We start from the raw sequence: 19,917 nt of genomic DNA on the forward strand, positions 1-19,917 counted from the left end.
TTAGATTCATCCAGGCAGGCCAAGAGCTAGCTGTTGACAGGCCAAATCTAGGCGGGAGTTGCCCAGAGAGGGCGAGGAGTAAACTGTCCAGCAGATGTACTGATTCAGTGGCAATTCTGGGCAGCCTCGGATGGGAGGGCTGCCACGGATCCAGCTAGATCTTAAAGTTGTTCTCTCCAAGTGGAAACCCTGGGGGTGACAGTGGCAGGACTTTCGCCTGCCCTCCTCCCAGGTGAGTTCCCTTAAATTGCACCCCGGCACTCGTGTAGGTGCATCTGGCCCACAGTTCCATCCCCATGCAGTTTAAGATCGGAGTGAGAGGAGGAGATAGGTTGATCAAAAAAAACCCAACAGTTATTTAAAAATACATAGATGTAATACCTAAAGGAAAGTCACTGTGAGCAAGTGAATGTGATTCCTCCTAATTCTTTGTGCTTTTGCTATGCTTTGGACCTGCTCCTGTAGGAAAAGTCCTGCAGCATGGAGCAGCGATGAATATGGGTTAATTAATGAATCTGACACAATTTTGACTATCTCCTTTCTATCCTAGCACCCAAATCTGCAGAGTTTCAGTGACTTTAACCTGGAGGGTCACTCAAGGGCAAAGACAAATGGTTGCGTTCTTAGGCCCCTCTTGTGGTGACAGAAAAAGCAAGTGAGATGGTGCAGGAAATCTTTACCTTCTCATCCTTGCCCATGGACATGGGGAGCAGACAGAATCTTGGTGCTTGTGCTTTCTGAATCCCATTCTCCTTTCACTCACTAATTTCACACGAGTGTCGCTCCTGTGGTTTCAATGGATTTCAATTTCTTTCCGATCCATGCCTGTTGCACTGGTATTGCCATAAAACGGCTCTTGATTTTTATTTATTTATTTATTTTGGAATGGTGATGTTTGCTTCTCCATAACTATGGATTACTTTTCTCTGTATGATTGTCTTGTTGTGCTTCATCTCTGTACCCATCAGAGGTTTGCTGAGATGAACCAGGAGCTTTTTGTGTTTGATTTTTTTTTTTAAGTCCTTGTTCCCCATCAATGGCTCTGAAGGAACACCTAGACCTGAAAAAGAGTCTGTCTGTGAGCTGCAAAGCTTGTCTCTTTCGCCAACAGAAGTTGATCCAACAAAAGATATTCCCTCACCCACCTTGTCCTGTTGCTTTAGTCTGCTCAGCGGCTGATGCTATGTGAAGGAAACGGTTGAATGTGGAAAGAGGACAGTACGGCACATTGGTTTTGTGTGTGAGAGAGAGCAAGAGTTGCCCCCTAGTGCAGCGATTATCAAACTTTTTAAATGGAACTCCCCCCATATCCCCCGCAGGGACTTCTGTGTAACAATTGCGTCCCCCCCTTCCCCTAAATGCCTCCCTCCTCTTTCAGAAAAAAACAGGGCCTACATATATATTAATAACGGCAGCTGCACATCCCTGGCAAGTGGGGGAGGATGTGGGGCTCCCCAGGGTGCGTGGCCGCGGCTGCTGCTTCTCCGCCATGGAGCTCTCCCGCAGCGGGGAGCTCGCTGTGTTGACGAATGCTGGGGAGGGGGCTGTTGGACCAGCGCAGCAAGACACACATGGAGGGTGGAGGGGGTGTGTCTGCCCTACCCGGGCCACGCTCCAGCGGCTGGGATGGCCTTTGTCTGGCAAGACGGGGGCAGGGGTGGACTGGGCCTTGGCTGTGCTGCCTGGAGTGAGGAGGTGCCTCCGCCTGGCTTCCCAGTCTTCACCCTGGATGTGTGGGGCCTACCAGTCCACAGGAAGAGGTAATAAAATAAAGCGCCTCCACACCCTGCCCCCCTCCCCCGAGCCCATCTGCCCCCAGCCATTCTCCTGGCCTTGCCCCAGGACCAGGAACGCTCCCCATGCCTGCCCGACTCTCCAGACCTTTCACCTGGATGCACTTTAGCTGATGCCTCCTGGCTCGCTCTGCTGTCTGCTCAGCTGGCACCACTGCCAACACCAAGCCCCTGAGCTGCCAGGGCTCTCCCCTGGATCCCTGATCGTGCGAGAGTCCCAGCCCCACCCCATCATCCCTCCCTGTAACATCCTGTCCCCATTCACCCTCCCCCTCCCCATGCAGTGAACACGATAAATCTGCCAAATGCAGTACACAGCGCCGTCCATAGGCCTTAGTTGCTAGTGCAACCCGTATAAATACAATTACTATGTGTATTGTTTGCTGCAAAAAAACATTTTTGGCCCCCCATGACCTATCTTGGGGGGCACGCCCCCCAGTTTGAGAACCGCTGCCCTAGTGACTGGCCTACTATTGCCATCAATGGAAGGCGTTCCTTTGGCTCAAGCAGTCAAGGCTGGGGTTTGGGTTCTGGTTTTGTGTGTGTGTGTGTGTGTGTGTGTGTGTGTGTGTGTGTGTGTGTGTGTGTGTGTGTGTGTGTGTGTGTGTGTGTGTGTGTGTGTGTGTGTGTGTGTGTGTGTGTGTGTGTGTGTGTGTGTGTGTGTGTGTGTGTGTGTGTGTGTGTGTGTGTGTGTGTTGACCATGGATTCGTTACAGTAGAGAAACGGAAAAATACAGTGATACACTTACCTTGAATGTGGGCTGATGAGTCAGGCAAATGGGAAGAAAGGCACCAGGTCTGTGATGCATGGATTGAGACAGGCCAAGGGTAGCCCACAAAGGGAGGCAGGACAGGGAGGTGTTAGGAAGGAAGAGGACAGCAGCCTGTGAGGTGGAGATGGGCGGCAAGGCTGCAGTGATTGGGAACAGGAAGGAAGCAGGGCTCTAAGTCAGGGAAGCAAGTCAGGGCAATGAAGGGGAGGTGGGAGCAAGAGGGGGAGAGCTGGAGGGAAAGCAACAGGAGGAATTCAGGTCTGTGATTGAAGCAGTGGGAAGTGAATGGATGCAGGGTTTGGAGAAGGTAGCATAGCTGGGGTATGTGGCTGTACTCTTTGTGTACACGTTAATTCCTATGTCTCAGACCTCCAGATCCGTGGTTCTGAACGAGCGGTATGTGTACCCCTGGGGGTACTCAGAGGTCTTCCAGGGGGTACATCAACTCATTTAAATCCATGTTTCCCAAGCTGGGGATCATGAACTGCAGGAGGGTTCTGGGATGGCGTGATGCTGGCTGGATTGGGGGACTATTTATAATGTGATTTAATATCAATATTTCAAAAGTACAATAATTCATGAGCTAGGCCATGTCAGGTACCATTAGAAAGGCTCTAATTTGCTAAGTATGATGATATTGTTTGTGTGTGTGTCATATTTGTATTGGAAGTTATGGATATGTTTGATGAATCTTTTTTTCAACTTGGGCTGTGTTTTTGGGCGACTCCCCAGACCGGATAGCAGCAGCAATAAGCTGCTTAATGGCCCATTAAGGAAACTCATAGGTTTGATGGGTCTGGGGAGAGAAGCCCAGGCTACACCTGATGAGTCACCAGGACTTACTCATGTGACCTTGGACTCCATCTTATTTCTGTAAATTTCCACAAACAGCATGGAAAAGGGACATAAAAGGCAGCTGCACCACATCCATTTTGTCTTTAGTCTTCAGTCTCTACCTACCTCTGGATCAACTCATCTGCAACTGAAGCTGAAAATCAAAGTACTGAGACACATCCAGGCACTGGATGTGCATCAGAGGGACTATACGAGCCTGTAAACTCCACAATTCTACTGGTATATATATGGTATATATGGACTTTCAAATCATTTGTATGTATCTGATTGCTTTAATCTGTTAACATTTCTCTTATAGTTTGCTTCTTTTGTTTTATAATAAAAACTTTAGTTTTAGTTACTAAAGGATTGGCTGGCAGCATAGTATTTTGGGTAAGATCCAAACTTATATTGATCTGGTACTGTGGCTAACCCTTTGGGGTCAGGAGAAACCTTTTTTGTAAAGAGCATAGAGTTTTAAATAACTTACCTCTTTACTAGATCTAGTGACTGATTGGGAGCTAGAGACTGAAATGCAGTAAAGGGGGCCGTGTATATTTTGTTTTAGCTTTTTGATAACCAGAGTGGGGAATCAGAAGCACTGTTTGTGGCTGGCTGGGAAGTCTGACTTCAATGTCACCCACCAGTGTTGGGAGAATCTGCTCTCTTTTTGCAGCCTGCCCTGACCTTGGCATTTTCAGGTGGCTACCCTAGGCATGGATGGATCACAGATGGGTTTAGGGGGTCACAAGTGCAGGGCCAGCATTAGGGGGTAGCAAGCAGGGCAATTGCCTGGCTCCTCTTGTCACAGGGAGCCCTGCAAAGTGAAGTTACATGCTTCAGCTCCAGGCAGCTGGGCTCAAGCTTCAGACTCCTGAAAAGTACTCTGGAAAGGTTGAGAACCATTGCTCCAGAGCCAGTCTCCAGTGGAGATCTCAGAAGCTTTGGCTGGAGAGAGGCTGCACTAAGTCCTGCTGCATTTGCTATTTTTAAACAATCTGGATTTTTAAAGTGGACCTTCCCAGTGGCTTTAATATAGCGGGATGAGTTTCAAAAGGCAGGATTTGGTTATCCCACATGGAAGGGCTGACCTGGGCCAGAGAAAAACTGCATACTCCTTCGCTGGTGCTAATTGTACAGTAAACATTGTCTTGACTTAGTGCTCTTCCAGTAGGAAGCGAGAGCTCCTTTAAAGATATAATCATCAGACTGAACATGTCTTGCTGCATGAGGCAAGGGCTCCAGAAGAGTCACTTGAACACCTTTTTTTTTTTTTTTTTTCCCTGCATGATGATAATGTTAACTTGATATCAGGCCCAAGCATAATTTTTTCAGCTCCAGTACAAACTTGTAACATGGGCCCCCTCCCGTGTTACAAATCTCCAAGATTTGCAAATTTCACAAGATGTAGGCAATAGATACAAGGAAATAAGTTTCTATAAATATCCTCAGGCATGATCTACAATTTAGCCTCAATTTTTTCCTCATTGTAATGAGGGTTGCAGCCTGGGTTGGGACCCCCTGGGCCTCTGGGCCCCGGTAAAGTTTACCTTCCCCCTCTCCTCCCCTAATGTGGGGGCCCTGCTTGATATCATCTGAGTCTTCTCACTGGTGACTGTTTTAACTTGTGAACAATCCAAAAGATTCAAAGATTAATGTACAGTCAAAGGACATATTTACTAGGAGCAGAGCGGTCCTTTTTTATATTGTTTTCCTTGTAACTAATTTTTATCTGCTTAACATTTCTATTCCTCTCTCAGCTACAGTGGTTGCCACTTAAAGTCAGCACTCACCAACAGCTATTTCTGTGATAACACAGCTATTTCCTATTTTAACGATGGAGAAACGCAGCAGTCCTTTTGTATACCATTGTGTGGTAAATACTGGCTCTTTAATGGCTACTCTGAGCTTTTCCTTAATGATTAGATTTTTATTATTTTATTTGGAAAAGAATACCAACCAGCACAGCTAGTGTTATCAAATCTCTTAGTTAGAGGTGTTTCTGTTGCTGTTTAATTATCAAAATCTTTTCAGCATTTTTGATAAACTCAGGAGAGAATGCTATAGTTTCTTCTCACAGAGCCATTACATGGACGTTCATGATTCAGCTAAACTCCACATCATGAAATGCAAGTTGTTCTTGGTGAAACTATGTTCTTTAGCTCTAACACTATGTTCTTTATGTTCTTTAAAGATCTCAATGTGTACGTAAACTGTGAAACGTGCAGTAGTTGCATCAAAAATTCCCTCTGATTCAGCATGCTTATCTCAACAAGACAGGCTAGCATCACAGTTATATTCCTACCTGCTTTGCTCAGATAAAATATGTGTGTGCTAAAGAGCTAAAATTTGAGGAGTGTGTGCATGTATGGTGACTGCCAGTAAGTTAAAGAAGTATGGGTTGGATGAATGGATTATAAGGTGGATAGAAAGCTGACTAAATCGTCAAGCTCAGTGGGTAGTGATCAACGGCTCAATGTCTAATTGGCAGTTGTGTAATAAGCGGAGTGCCCCATGGGTCTGTCCTATGGCGAGTTTTATTCAACATCTTCATTAGTGATCTGGAGGATGGAGTGAATTGCACCCTTAGCAAGTTTGCAGATGACACTCAGCTGGGGGGAATGGTAGATATGCTAGAGGGTAGGGATAGGATAGAGTGATTAGACAAATTGGAGGATTGGGCCAAAAGAAATCTGATGAGGTTCAACAAAGACAAGTGCAGAGCCCTGCACCTTGGACAGAAGAATCCCATGCACTGTTACAGACTGGGGACCGATGAGGTAGGCAGCAGTTCTGCAGAAAAGGACTTGGGGGTTACAGTGGACAAGAAGCTGGATATAAGTCAACAGTGTGCCCTTGTTGCCAAGAAGGCTAACAGCATATTGGGCTGCATTAGTGGGAGCATTGCCAGCAGATTGAGGGAAGTGATTATTCCCCTCTATTCAGCACTGGTGAGGCCACATCTGGAGTATTGTGTCCAGGAAGGTTGTGGACAAATTGGAGAGAGTCCAGTGGAGGGCAACAAAAATGATTAGGGGGCTGGAGCACATGTTTTATGAGGAGAGGCTGAGGAAACTTGGCTTGTTTAGTCTGCAGAAGAGAAGAGTGAGGGGGGAATTTGGTAGCGGCCTTCAACTACCTGAAGGGGGGCTTTAGGGAGGATGGTGCTTGGTTGTTTTCAGTGGTAGCAGATGTCAGAACAAGCAGCAGTGGCCTCAAGTTGCAGTGGGAGAGGTCTAGGTTGGATATTAGGAAAAGCTTTTTCACTGGGGAGGGTGGTAAAGCACTGGAACAAGTTACCTAGGGAGGTGGTGGAATCTCCATCCTTAGAGGTCTTTAAGGCCTGGCTTGACAAAGCCCTGGCTGGGATGCTTTGGGGTTGGTTCTGCTTTGAGCAGGGGGTGAGACTAGATGAGGGTTAGAAGGGATCTCAGGAGCTCATCTTCTATGAGTCTATGACTGTGTACCATGGAGAGGAGTGCACTAGGAATACCATAAATGATTTTTTTTTCCGGGGGAAGGGGTGTAGTGTTTGATGAAGAAGATAAATGTTTCCATTCAGTATCTCATAAGGAATTATTCACCCAAGAGAGTTTTATGGATTTTTTAAATTACGGGATTATCCTTTCTAAATAACAATACCAATTGTACTGATTGGTTGAAGCCCAATGCATGGTCTGATTGGTTGAAGCCCATTAGAGGCATGTTCTTTAACAATACATCAGCAATGATAATGCGAGCAGCCGTGTCTCAGCTGCTCAGAACTTCTAGCAGATAGTCACAATCCCAGGAATTCAGTTGCAAGACTTGTTTCTGTGGCGTGGGTTAGAGCAGGTTTTTCTCTGCATCATTTATCACATTGTGCACATACGGTCCTTATGCTTCATCCCATTCATTCTTATTACATTTCAACCTCTCCTTTTCAACACATCTGAAGAAGAGCTCTTTATGGTCTAGAAAGCTTGTCTCTCTCACCAACAGAAGCTGGTCCAATAAAAGATACTACCCGACACACCTTGTTTCTCTTTTCAACACAGAGATGCATGTGTGTTCAGTAATGATTCCTAACTTGGAATCCACTGAAGGTAAAGAGTAGAGTCTGGGGGAGGATTGGGAAGCACAAGGTTAACATCAAGAAGCTTTGATCATTTCACCTTGTCTCTAAGGGATTTGAAATCCCAGCCCTAGGTTTTAGGTTGTCGATTGTACAGAATTATGTGTGGTGCCCCAGGCAGATTCTTCCCTTCCAATCTCTCTCTTTCCTCTTCCTCTCTCCCTAACCCACATGATCTTTCTTTACTTCACCTCCCAACCCATCACTAGATGGTAAATGAGTGTAACTCACAGATTACATAGCTCTCCCCATGCTCACAGGCCTGTGCCATTCACTTTTCAGCAGCGCTTGTAAGCATGCCCCTCAGCCTTGCAGCCTCCTTCCTCCGCCATCTCTAGTGTCAGAGAACTTAATCTCTGTTGCTATAGTCACATTTCCTTTTGATGTGGCAATGAGATTTGATACCCAGCCACATAATGCAGCACTTTCTTGCGGCAGCACAATCCAAGGTTAACTTCTCAAATGCTTGTTCCTCTTTCAGAGTTTCCAGGAATACTAATTTGCATTTAATCAATTATTTCCCCACCTCTAAAGACAGATTCAATCAGCTCAGACAGCTCCCATTGAAGTCAATGACAATTTAGGCCCAGTTACTCCAGGGCTGAGTTTGGCCCCTTCTGATTTTAAATTTGACCATCAGTTGTGTTGTAAAAGATCTCAGTGGCTCACTGATTGCCACTTCGTTGAAAGAATGTTTTATTGCCATGCAAAGAGAAATAGAACACCTGGAAGGAGGAGCTAACTGCAACATGGAGTAACACGTAAATCTTGGGGAACTGAATATTGTGTTCTGTATAAACAAGTGCAACGGTAACCAAGAAGCTGACTCCTCTTCCTGCTTACTTCTTTCCTCAGCTGCTCCCCTGCCATGCAGTCATATCTCACTGACTAAGGAGCGCGTGGGAGAGGAGTCAGTTGCTGTCTCCCTTGCACATTGTCCCCAGTTAGATGGAAGGAGGGAAGAGACAGCAGGTGCTGGTATTTAAAAGAAGGTCAGCCCTTGCTGATGGAGTCTTGGTGCCTGCTCCTCCTTCCCATGTCCCAGCACAGAGCTTTTGACCAGCACTAGGCATGTGCTCAAGGAACAAGACTCTTGGTGCATATGGTATCAAAGTGTGAAGTTATTGCAGGGCTGAAGTCTGCTTCTGCCTAGGAACTGACCTGCCATACACTGGCTTGACATGGAATTAGTTTATTAAATGTCACCTTAACTGTCTGTAGCCGATCACAGCCGGCACCCACCATGACATGCATGTAGATTTCATGTCTAAGCTGATCTGACTAGCTGAAATTGATGTGATTTATGTATTTTGTTTTACCATTTTTCTTGGGTATAGTATTCAGTCTCCCAGCAGCCTGATTGGCCAGCACCAATGCCATCGGATGTAGTGTTTCCTGTCAGAGTCCCTTTTGTGGGATATAAACATGCCTCTTTGGGAGTGAAAAGTCACATAGTGAAAGTGAAACAGTTTGGTCCCTAGGGTGCCAAAAGGAAGGGCACGCTTTTGGCGACTCTCGCACAGTACTGGTGATTAGGGAAGTGCGTGATAAATATGCCATATATTTGAGTGATAGTCCCAAAACAAAACACCGGACCTGACCACCCCCCAGACCTTGAGGAAGTTGGATCCCGATGTGCATCCAAACTTTGTGGCTTAGTCTTATCTCTGGTATTTTTCTAAAAGAAAAATTTCCCTGTTGTAATCCATCCAAAACAAGCAAGCAACTTCCTTGCCAGATAAGCCACTCTCACAGTTCCTCAGCATTGGAATGGCCATGCCAGATCACACTCATGACTAAATCACATTACATTTATAAAGTGGCAAGAGTGGGTGGAACCCAGAAGTGCTCAGATACTATGGTGATGAGCACTATATAAATACCTAAAGGTCAGATTGGCAGGTGAGGAGGTAAAGGGTTTGCATAATTATTCCCTATGGGATACAACTGTATGGATACTTGTGGAAACCAATACAGCACCTGATTAATTTCAGTTACATGACTGAACGGAATCGGCAGATCTTCTGCAAACTCCAGTTGTCATGGTGTTTCTATCTCCATGTAAGCTCAAAAGCTTGTCTCTCTCACCAACGGAAGTTGGTCCAGTAAAAGATATTATCACATCCACCTTGTCTCTCTAATATCCTGGGACCAACATGGCTACAACAACTCTGCATACATGGTATTTGCAGTGTGATCATGCTCAGTGTCCCTGGAGAAAAGGCAGGCTATGGTATTTTATAGCATGAAATGACATGGATGTGATTTATTCAGCACTGTTTTGCGACATAACTAGGAGCCTTTTCCGAGTAAGGACTGTAGGATTTCTCCTACATTGGTTATAATTTTTCAGTGGATAAAGAGGGGTTAGGTGGGGATTCCTTTCCAAAATAATTACAGTACAGAAAAATGACTTTGCAATATTGATGCAGAACATGAGGGCATTATCTTAATATTCCCCAGTTCATGCAAGTCTTGTCTAGTCAAGTTCTATGTAGCCGTTATGGAGATGAAAGGGCCCAATCATACTCCCATAGGAGTTGGTGAAAAAACTCAAATTGACTTCAATAGGATCAAAACCCTATAAATATTTGTTCTGATATTTTCACTGTTTATTTCACTATTAATACCTGGTTTAACATCTCCCTCCAACAGCTCCCTGTCACTACAATGATGCTTTTCTGTTCTCTTTCAGAATGAGAAGGCTTTGGGGCATTCCGTGAGCCGTTCCAGTAACATCTCAAAGGTACTGTATGCAATGGGTTACAGTCTTTGGTAAATTTGAATATTGTGCTTTTGTTTTTTCAAACAAGTAAGATACACTTTCTGAAGTGATCGATAGAAAGTGCATTTATAATGATGGCTAATTATAATGGATGAAATCACTTGTCTAAAAATTAGAATTGTGGATAATCTGTTCCTGTGACATACCCAGGTACAATGTAGCCTAGTGAGTAGCTGTGTCAGCCCTGTCCTCTAACCTGGGGTGCCGTTTACACTGCTTTGCTGTTGTTGCTTCCACTCCTGGACTGCTCACAAACAGCATCTAGCACTGGAGTCACACCCAACTATGTCTGTGTGCGCTTGTGGCCTGCCAGTCACACCAAAGCTTTTACCAGCTTGAATTATAATACAAGGTGACCCCAGCACACTCCCAGTCCCAGATTTTCCCCAGAAATATACATCTTGTACTGCCCGGCTCACGCCCAGACAATGCAATCTCCTATAAAGGCTGCCATTTTATTAATAGAAATATGCATAAACCTTATTATCCCAAATGGAGTGTCCCAAACACTCAAACATTAGATAAAACAAGTTTATTAACTACAAGGAGGTGGATTTTAAGTGCGTACAAATAATGAGATATAAAAGTTAGAAATGGTTACAAGAAAAATAGAGATAAAATGCAAATAGTTCCTAACTTGACAAACGACGTTAAATTCAAAGCAATGTTTTTCTCACCACATGCTCTCAACTATCTTACTGGCTGCACTTCTTAGGCTAGGACCCCTTCTTCTGTGTAACGGCTGCTTCCTTTGTTCCTCTGGTGCAGTGAATCAATAGACAGAAAGAGAAAGAGAAGCAGGGGGTAGGGGCCATTGGGGTTGGAGTCAACGTTCTGCTCATTCACTCCCACCCAGAGGAAGTAGTAGCCCCACAGAGGCTGCAGGCTGTGCAACCCTCATGAGGGTTAGGTGAATGACATATGCCCCCATATTCTCCTGTTTCAGGGTCTTGTCAGTTGGTTTGCATGTGTATGTACTGTCCCAGCTCTGCACAGACAGCTGGTTTAGCAGACCTCGATAGTATTACCCAGTATTCTTAAATGCTGGAGGCTGGAATGTTGTTGCCTCGATAGCGCTGTTTTGGCTGCTCAGTGCTTCTGTCCTTGGAGCTTCAATGTTATTGGCAGATGGTGCAGCATGTCTGTTTAGCACAGTGGTTCTCAACCAGGGGTACATGTACCCCTGGGGGTACGCAGAGGTCTTCCAGCGGGTACATCAACTCATCTAGATATTTGCAACAGGCTACATAGAAAGCACTAGCAAAGTCAGTACAAACACAAATTTCATACTGACAATGACTTGTTTAGACTGCTCTATATACTATACACTGAAATGCAAGTACAGTATTTATATTCCAGTTGATTTATTCTATAATCATATGGCAAAAAATGAGAAAGGAAGCAATTTCACAGTAAGAGTGTGCTGTGACACTTTTGTATTTGTATGACTGATTTTGCAAGCAAGTAGTTTTTAAGTGAGTTGAACCTTGGGGGCACGCAAGGCAAATCAGACTCCTAAAAGGTGTACAGTAGTCTAGAAAGGTTGAGAACCACTAGTTTAGCAGACCTCGATTTTACTCATAAAGGAAGACCACAGGCAAGGTTCAATGGTGAAGGCACTCAGCCAAGTTTACTGCCAGTGAAGCACAGTACTAGCTCCCGGGATCAATGTCTACAGTTCCACTCTCTGTATGCTCGTTGGACTCAACTCAGTCAGCGGCAAGACTTTCTGTTACCCCCTGTGCTGGACAAAGGGTACGGTGAAGTATCCTGATATTTATAGGCTGAGGAAAGCAACTGGAATATACAACTTACACACCACCATATGTATTTGATGACTTCTGTTTTTTACCTCCCTTTGTTCCTGATATCTTGAATAAAACAGCACTATAGTAATTATTCTATCAAACTATCTTATCTTGTACTAGATTGGGGTGTAGATGTACTAGCCTTTGAAATATAGTTACGTAAATATCTAATACCTGATATGCTAGCAACAACTGTACCGAATTCATAAACCTACAAACATCTACTTTAATACTTGGCCTAACTTTAATTCCCAGCTTCTGGTTCACGCCTCATATCTTATACTAGGCCCAGTGCTCCAGGCTCTCTCTACAACGTTCTCCTGCTTTTTGTCTTTTTTTTTTTTTTAGGGGGAGAATATTTACCCATCATCTTGGAAAAACATAATGCATGGACTGAAAATGATTTAGTGGTCTAAACAGCGTTTCTTGGCCATTTTGCTGTACCCATCCATTGATTCATGCTTCATGTGTCCAATGGTCTTACATGTTCCCTCTTACGACCTGTGAACAGTTTCCTTTTTCCAGTTGTTCTTAGTCCCATATTGTGGTGTGGAAATGGAGAGAAAAACTCTCTGATATGTTCGGTTTGGGATACGGGGGGTTAAGCGAGACAGTGATGATTCTAGGGGTTTGCTTAACCAATAAACCCTTTATTTTATAATAAACAATTCTATCCTTATAATAAACAGTTCTGTTTCTATAATAAACAGTTTCACAGCAAGCAATTGCACAGCAAACAGTGATAGCAAAGGGCAGGAGAACTCCGTGCACGAAAGGACAAAATGTGCCACCCAAGACTTTAGCGTTTTGTGATCTCTCCTGGATCAACGCATGGCTGCCAGCATGTGACACTAGGGTGCCCAGTTTTGGAGTTCCCCAAAGAAGTTACAAGACAAACACAACAGAAAACAGTTAATCCATACTCACAAACTTTATATACAGGTATACTATGCTGGCCAAATTCAGTTGCCGTTTGCTTTAGATACTGCAGATGGGAGAGAGCCACTGTGAGTGATCAGTTCACAGTGAAGCGGGCTAGGAAAGATGCGTCAGCCCGCCGAGCCGACACGACCAGGAGATATGCAGGATGCCGGGTGGATTCAATTCCTCTCTGCCCTCTGCTACCTGGGTTTGAACTTTTATAATTTCCCACGGTCAGCAGAGGCTAAGTCCCATTGGTTGCTATTTGCTGCATGACCTTCTAAGGTCATGGCTTGGAGTTTAGCCAACCAGGTGCTCCTGATTTCCCAGGCAGGTATGAACCAGCCAACCAGGTGATTACAATTATCCTGGGCAGTTGCTGACCACGCACCAGCAGGTGGGGTCACTTCATTTCCTTATAAGGAGACAGGTACATGCGGCTCGTGCTGCTGGTCAACCCTCCCTAGGCTGCCTCTTTATCCACGGGGGGGACAGTGCATGTGGTGCTGCAGACGCCACTATGCAATTCAGTCTCCACATGTGGGACTGAGAATTTTAGGTTCTGAACTTTAGCTGAGGAGTGTAGTTTTAAATTCATTTTGAAAAACTGGGATAGGCACTATTACGATATATTCCAGTTTTATGTGACGTGAGGAGTAAAACAGAAATTTGGAATAGCGACATACAAATACGGCCTTCATATATAATTTTTTGTATAATTAGTTACTATACAGTACTGTCCATCCGTGTTGTAGGTTGCCCTTACTGCTGGTTGTCACCGTCTGGTAAGTTTTGCTGGGCAGGAGTCAAGAGTGGTTAGCTTCTCTGTTCCATTGAATTGGCCTGAATTATTGTGGTCACACACTGAAGTCATGATGTCAACAACACTCCTGGCATATCAAGATGGGTGTGGTGCTTTTTAGGATTGCATTGCTCTGTGATAAACCAGTAGCTGACAAGACCCAGTTGTTTTTTTGTAGATGCTGTTTTCCAGATAACGCGGCTACTGTCCATTCAGTGGGTTATCAGATATTGCTGTCACGATTCAATATTGGTAATTTGACACTAAACTAAATAGCTTTGAATAACATTGCCCCAGTTAGAATGCAGTATTACTGACCCCAAATTATGGCTGGTACTAACAAAAAATGTGTCTGTACAAATACATACAGCATGCAATGCTATACTGAGTTAGTCAGACTCAGATGCAGGGGGGTGAATGCAGGGCGCCTCACAGCTCGTAAGTTACACAGAAACCTTCTCCCTTTATATACATTACACATCTCATTGCCTTTACTGGACATTGCATCACACCCTTTTGGATTGGCTTGGTTACTTTGCAGGACCCAATCCCTGTGCTGCATGCACAGTCCACACACTGATCACGATTTGACTTCCTCTTTACCTCATCTCTACATTCTTTGTACCAAATTAGTGGTGATAATGAACAAGGGAGGTATAGATGCAAAGAGATTGGTCACCAGTGACGCCCAGTCAGCGTTGTCTGTCACAGCTTCTATCACATTCTCTTTCATCTTCACACTTGGCCATAGGGCATGGGTGCCAGTCTGAGTCTGAGAGGTGAGGTTCAGACAAAATCCATCCAGGCTCCCCTAGCATGGTGGTGGTGGTGTCCCCACTGAAAAGTTGTGGTATCCCAGAGCAAATATTGTGTACCCAAGCTGTACCATCTCCTTCACTCGCTCTTTAATGACCAGTCTATCCCAACCTCCCTCACTCGTGGTCAGGCTAATTTGGGCCACGCACTCACAGAACCATCTGTGCTTGATTGGTTTACAGCAGGCTGTGTTTATTTCATCTCCTCCCTGTGTTGTCATCTTCACACTGGATAATGTTGTTTATAGGTCCCATTCTCTATTGTACCCCTATTTTTAACATATACTAATTTTTTAGAATACCCTGTCCAGCTGGGAATAGCAATCATAATTGGCACAGTCAAATTATTAATTCCATGGGGTACCCAAGGTCCAAGACCTTCTAGTCTTAAAAATTGCAAAAAAGATTTCAATAGTATGAATTCCTTTTTCCATTAGTGTGGTCCACATAAGAGTGCTGTTTAACAATCTTGATCATTTCCCCCTTTTTTAATTTGGCCTGTTCCATCAGTTAGTGAGTTAATGTTAAGATTTAATCTCTTAATATTTGCAGAATTTCATTGGAAGACCTGAACTCCTGTGCCTCTTGTGTGTATTTAGTAAAACATTAACTTCTGTGACCAGCAGGCAGTGGAAACTGTCTCTGAACCTCTACTTCTTGGCATTAAGGTCTTGGCTACTGAAAAAACAGTACACCATTTACAATGTGCATGACATTGCTGAACTATTTAACCAAACACAAGTAAAAATTAACCAACTAATTGCAGCAGACAATATCAAGGCAAGGAAAAAACAAACTGGTAAAGAAATATGGAATGTTGTGTCATGTAAACAAGTCTGAGGTTTTTCTAAGGCAAAACAATTGCATTTTAGTAAGCCCAAAATGATTGGTGGACGTGTATGTAAATAGAACCCAGCTGTAGAGCCAGAAGGGACACTGTGTGACCGTACTAGGAATGCCAACTTTGTAATATTTTAAAAACCAGACTCTCCAGCAGGCGTGCTGGAACCTCCCCTGCCCCACCTCTTCCCCTATGGCCTCACGCCTACCCCGCCTCTTCCCCCAGGCTCCACCCCCTGTTTGCTACTCTTTCCCTCTGCCCAGGTCGGGAGGGACTCGCCTGTGGAGCCAGGGTTGGCAGCTCCAGCCTCCCGACTCAGGGAGGAGGCAGCCCGGCCTCCCCCACCCACAGTAACTGGACTTTGGATGTCTGGTCAATTCAGAACAGACCGGACACTGTCAGGTAAACTGGACATCTGGCCACCCTAATACATACACATATATACAAACATATTTTTATATCGCCCCTGTTTCAGGTAGCTCTCCAGATTTAAATAATCTTGAAATGTATCCCAGAATTCCATTTAGATTTTGGAGTCTCCTATTTTGAAAGATATCAGACTGCGCAATAGTCTTTTGACCAACCCTTGTGCATATTCTTGATAAAATGCTGGTATATTTAATTAACAAAGTATACAGCAGTAATACAGTTGCTTAGTACATAGTAGCCAAATTCATCCATATTTCAGTAATAAAGATTAAAACCACAGGCACTTGAATTTAGTTTGCTCACTAAAATACATTTGCAGAAGCAATTTGATGCCTGCTACATGGCCACTTGCAGGTAGAATTCATCCCATTGCAGAAGGCCTACATAACACCCTCTGCACAATTTAAGCCCTGTATTAAGGGCTAAAACAATATAATAGTGCTATAGCAGTATAAAAGGCCTCACACTGGGACAAAGTTCTCCCTAGATGTGTTTGTGAGCAAGAGGCTGATTTTCAGGATCTTTATGTATTGCCGAATTCAGAGTGATTGATTCATTGTACAAGCGCTTGATACTTAAGTCTCAAAACTGCTCCTGTTGCAAAATAGAGAAGTGAGCTTTGCCATGGAATACGGTGGAAGCTGAATCAGTACAGTGGTGCACAAACATCTGCCAAAACTTAAGGATATGTCTGCGCTTTGAGTGGGGAGTGTGATTCCCAGTTCGAGGATGCATACCCACACTAGCTCTGTTTGAGCTAATGCACTAAAAGCATAGCGTAACCATCGTGGCGCAAGCTGTAGGGGTCTCAAATGTGTACGTTCTTGGGGGGGGCTAGCCTGTTCCGCTACTCATTCTGCCATGTATGCTCTCTATTTTAGTACTCTAGCTTGATTCGAGAGAGCGCGCATATGTCTCCCAGGGCTGGGAATCACACACACCCCAGATAGAGGGACAGACAGACATGGTGTAACTTGGAAAAGCTGCCAGTTGTGCTTTTGCATGCAACGCTCAGCCCTCATTGCAAAATTGAATTCCAGATGTAAACATCCACAAAGCTTAGCAGTTATCTGATTTGATGATTTTGTTTGGCTCATGATAAAGAGAGAAGCCAGCTGCAAAGTTGAGATCTGGATCGAAAATTCTCCACAGTTCAGGGGTTGTTTGGAGTCAAGGTTTTGCTTTGAGCCCTTTTTCTGTTCACAGGAGCTGTTTTTTTTTTTTCTTTCTTCCAATCATAGAATCATGGGTGCTTGTATACTATCAGGATTGCTAACTAATTAGCTCATACCACAGCACTTACCATTTCCACAAACTTGCCGTTTCAGGTATTCAGTTTGTTTCATTGTTTATTATATTATTTAACTGATAAACCTTAATCCATTTAGTGGTTAATGACTGCACTAGACACATACTTAATGGAAATGAAAACAAACTTGTTTTTCTTTGACTTATACATCAGTGCTCAGTGCATGGATCTGGTTTTCTTGGAATTCCAAGCAGAGTAAAGGTTCTGGGTGTCTCCTTGGTGACTGTGTGTTGTTTCAGGAATTGTGTGTGGGTGTGAATGTATGAGAAGGCGATAGATATAGTTGTATGGCTTTTGTGGTTTTGAACTGGATATTATTTGCCCTTAGAAATCTTAACAGTTGAACAAAGCTTTCTGTATCTTTTGATATTTTCAGGGTCCAAACCTGCACTTCCTAAGTACTCAAACTCCCATGGACTTTCACTTGCCTTAGCAATGCCATATCAGTCCCTAAAGGCTATAGGATCAGTAGCATCTTAAACCCTGATGTAGCTTTCACAGACAGCTGTATTATGAGTACAACTCATTAGCAAGTGGACGATTCAGAAGGGGGAAGATTACAACTTTCATGAGAAATGGTTGCTATAACAACAATATTTTTTCTTTTGTAAAGCTGTGAGGAGTATAGAAGTTTACTTCAGTCAGAAAAAAACTTATTTGGCAGTTCTGAGGGTGAACGAGAGAAGTTGCTTTCCATCTTAACAGTCTTAGTTTAATAGGCCTACTTGTAAGTTTAATGTCTAGCCTTGCAAAAGGCACTGTCTTAGACCTTAGGCATGTACTTGGGAACCAGTGTTGCCTGGTGCTTAGAGCACTTTGAGATCTATGGATGAAAAGTGCTGTATAAGAGTACTGTACATTTAGGGCCAGATTTACCAGTTTTAAAGCAGTGTAACTATGTGGGTAGAATTATTGACGTAACAGAGTGGTAAATCAGGCTCTCCATATGCTTATAAGTCATTTTATGCATGTGACATTTAATTTATGGCTAGTGGAAACTGCTTATTAGTCATAAACTCTTAATAATGTGTACATATGTTCTTTCGTGTGCAGTGGAGTAGTCAAGTAACATACAGCTGATTAAGACCTTGTCCTCATTGACTGTGGATTTCTAAACTGTTATAATTAATCCTAAAGTCCCTCTGTACAGTACCAGTCACCCATGGTGTAACAGATCAGAACCTGATTCTGCGGTGCTTCTAAGCAGTTCTATTCTAGTCCATGCCTTGGCTGTTACACCCAGATGTATGTGATGTGGTGTTCTTGTGTATTTAAATGAAAACACTAAAGATAAAGAATGTTTTTAGGCTTGGAAGGATTAGATTTTTCTCAGTAAATGTTAGTAAACATCAATTTCACCATAAACCACAGACCAGTGTAAAAATATTTCCATTAATAATAATTGAAATGTGTAGGTAGATAAAGCAAGACAAATGCTGCTTGAGAACTTCTTAGAGTTTGATTTAAGGATTTTTATTTTGTGTACTTTGACAGGTGATGTTGATGATTTGTTTTAACAGTTTTAAAGCTTTAATTTTTTGAATCTCAATAACTAGTGTCACTAAATAATTGTCTGATCCCTCCCAATATCTGACATCCCTCCATAATTCTCTGCAACTGTGAACATTTAGATAATAAAAATAGAAAATAATAATTAGAAATAAACTGTATTTGTAAAAAATTATTTTAAAAAAATCAAATTTATCAAGCCTAAATATTATGCAGGGATAAGATGGAAAGTGATAACTGCTCCTTTGGAGCCACAAACAATGCACAGTACGATTCTTTAAAAACTCTTATCCTACTGAGTAAATTTACTTGTGTGTGAATTTTGTAGGATTGACTGCAGGTTGTGTGAGAGTAACTCGGTTACAGAATTGCTGCCTTACTAACATGAAATCAGTGGATGTTGTATCGTATTGGAAAAAGATTGCATGAGACTAAAAAAAGGCATATATAGTACCTATCTTTAAAAAAGGGAAGAAGGAGGATCCAGGGAACTACAGACCAGTAGCCTCACCTCAGTCCCCAAAAAAATCATAGAGCAGCTCCTTGAGGAATCCATTTTGAAGCATTTGGAGGAGAGGAAGGTGATCAGGAACAATCAGCATGGAGTCACCAAGGGCAAGTCATGCCTGACCAACCTAATTTCCTTCTGTGATGAGATGATTGGCTCTGTGGATGTGGGGAAAGCGGTGGACGTGATATAACTTGACTTTAGCAAAGCTTTTGATATGGTCTCCTACATATTCTTGCCAGCAAGTTGAAGTATGGGTTGGATGTATGGACTATAAGGTGGATAGAAAGCCGATTAGATCATCGGGCTCAACGGGTAATGATCAACAGCTCGATGTCTATTTGGCAGCCAGTATCAAGCAGATTGCCCCAGGGGTTGGTCCTAGGGCCAGTGTTGTTCAACATATTCATTAATGATCTGGATGATAGGGTGGATTGCACCCTCAGCAAGTTTTCAGATGACACTAAACTGGAGGGAGTTGTAGATACGCTGGAGAGTAGGAATAGGAATAAGATAGAGTGACCTAGACCAGTTGTTTCTCAACCTTCAGTGTACCCCAACACTCAATGTTCTATGGGATTTTATATTTACAGACTAATGTGAGCCATATGTTGGAAGAAGGGCTGAATATATAAGGCCATGATATGACCGATGTCAGATCTAGTGTGGGTAGGAT

At 43.5% G+C, this 19,917-nt stretch overlaps 1 protein-coding gene across 3 annotated transcripts in view; it reads left to right on the plus strand.

Annotated features, from left to right (window-relative positions):
* The window catches only part of MARCHF8 (membrane associated ring-CH-type finger 8), a 159,907-nt gene that overhangs the window by 104,760 nt on the left and 35,230 nt on the right, over positions 1-19,917 (plus strand). For all 3 annotated transcript variants that reach the window (XM_067539097.1, XM_067539105.1, XM_067539111.1), the window contains one exon: positions 10,210-10,260. In XM_067539097.1, the coding sequence (XP_067395198.1) occupies positions 10,210-10,260 (51 nt within the window). The remainder of the gene's footprint in view (positions 1-10,209; positions 10,261-19,917) is intronic.

Source organism: Emydura macquarii, unplaced genomic scaffold (genome assembly GCF_026122565.2).
Source record: "Emydura macquarii macquarii isolate MOO-44397 ecotype Brisbane River unplaced genomic scaffold, CSIRO-AGI_Emac_v2 contig_67, whole genome shotgun sequence".
Taxonomy (NCBI): domain Eukaryota; kingdom Metazoa; phylum Chordata; order Testudines; family Chelidae; genus Emydura; species Emydura macquarii.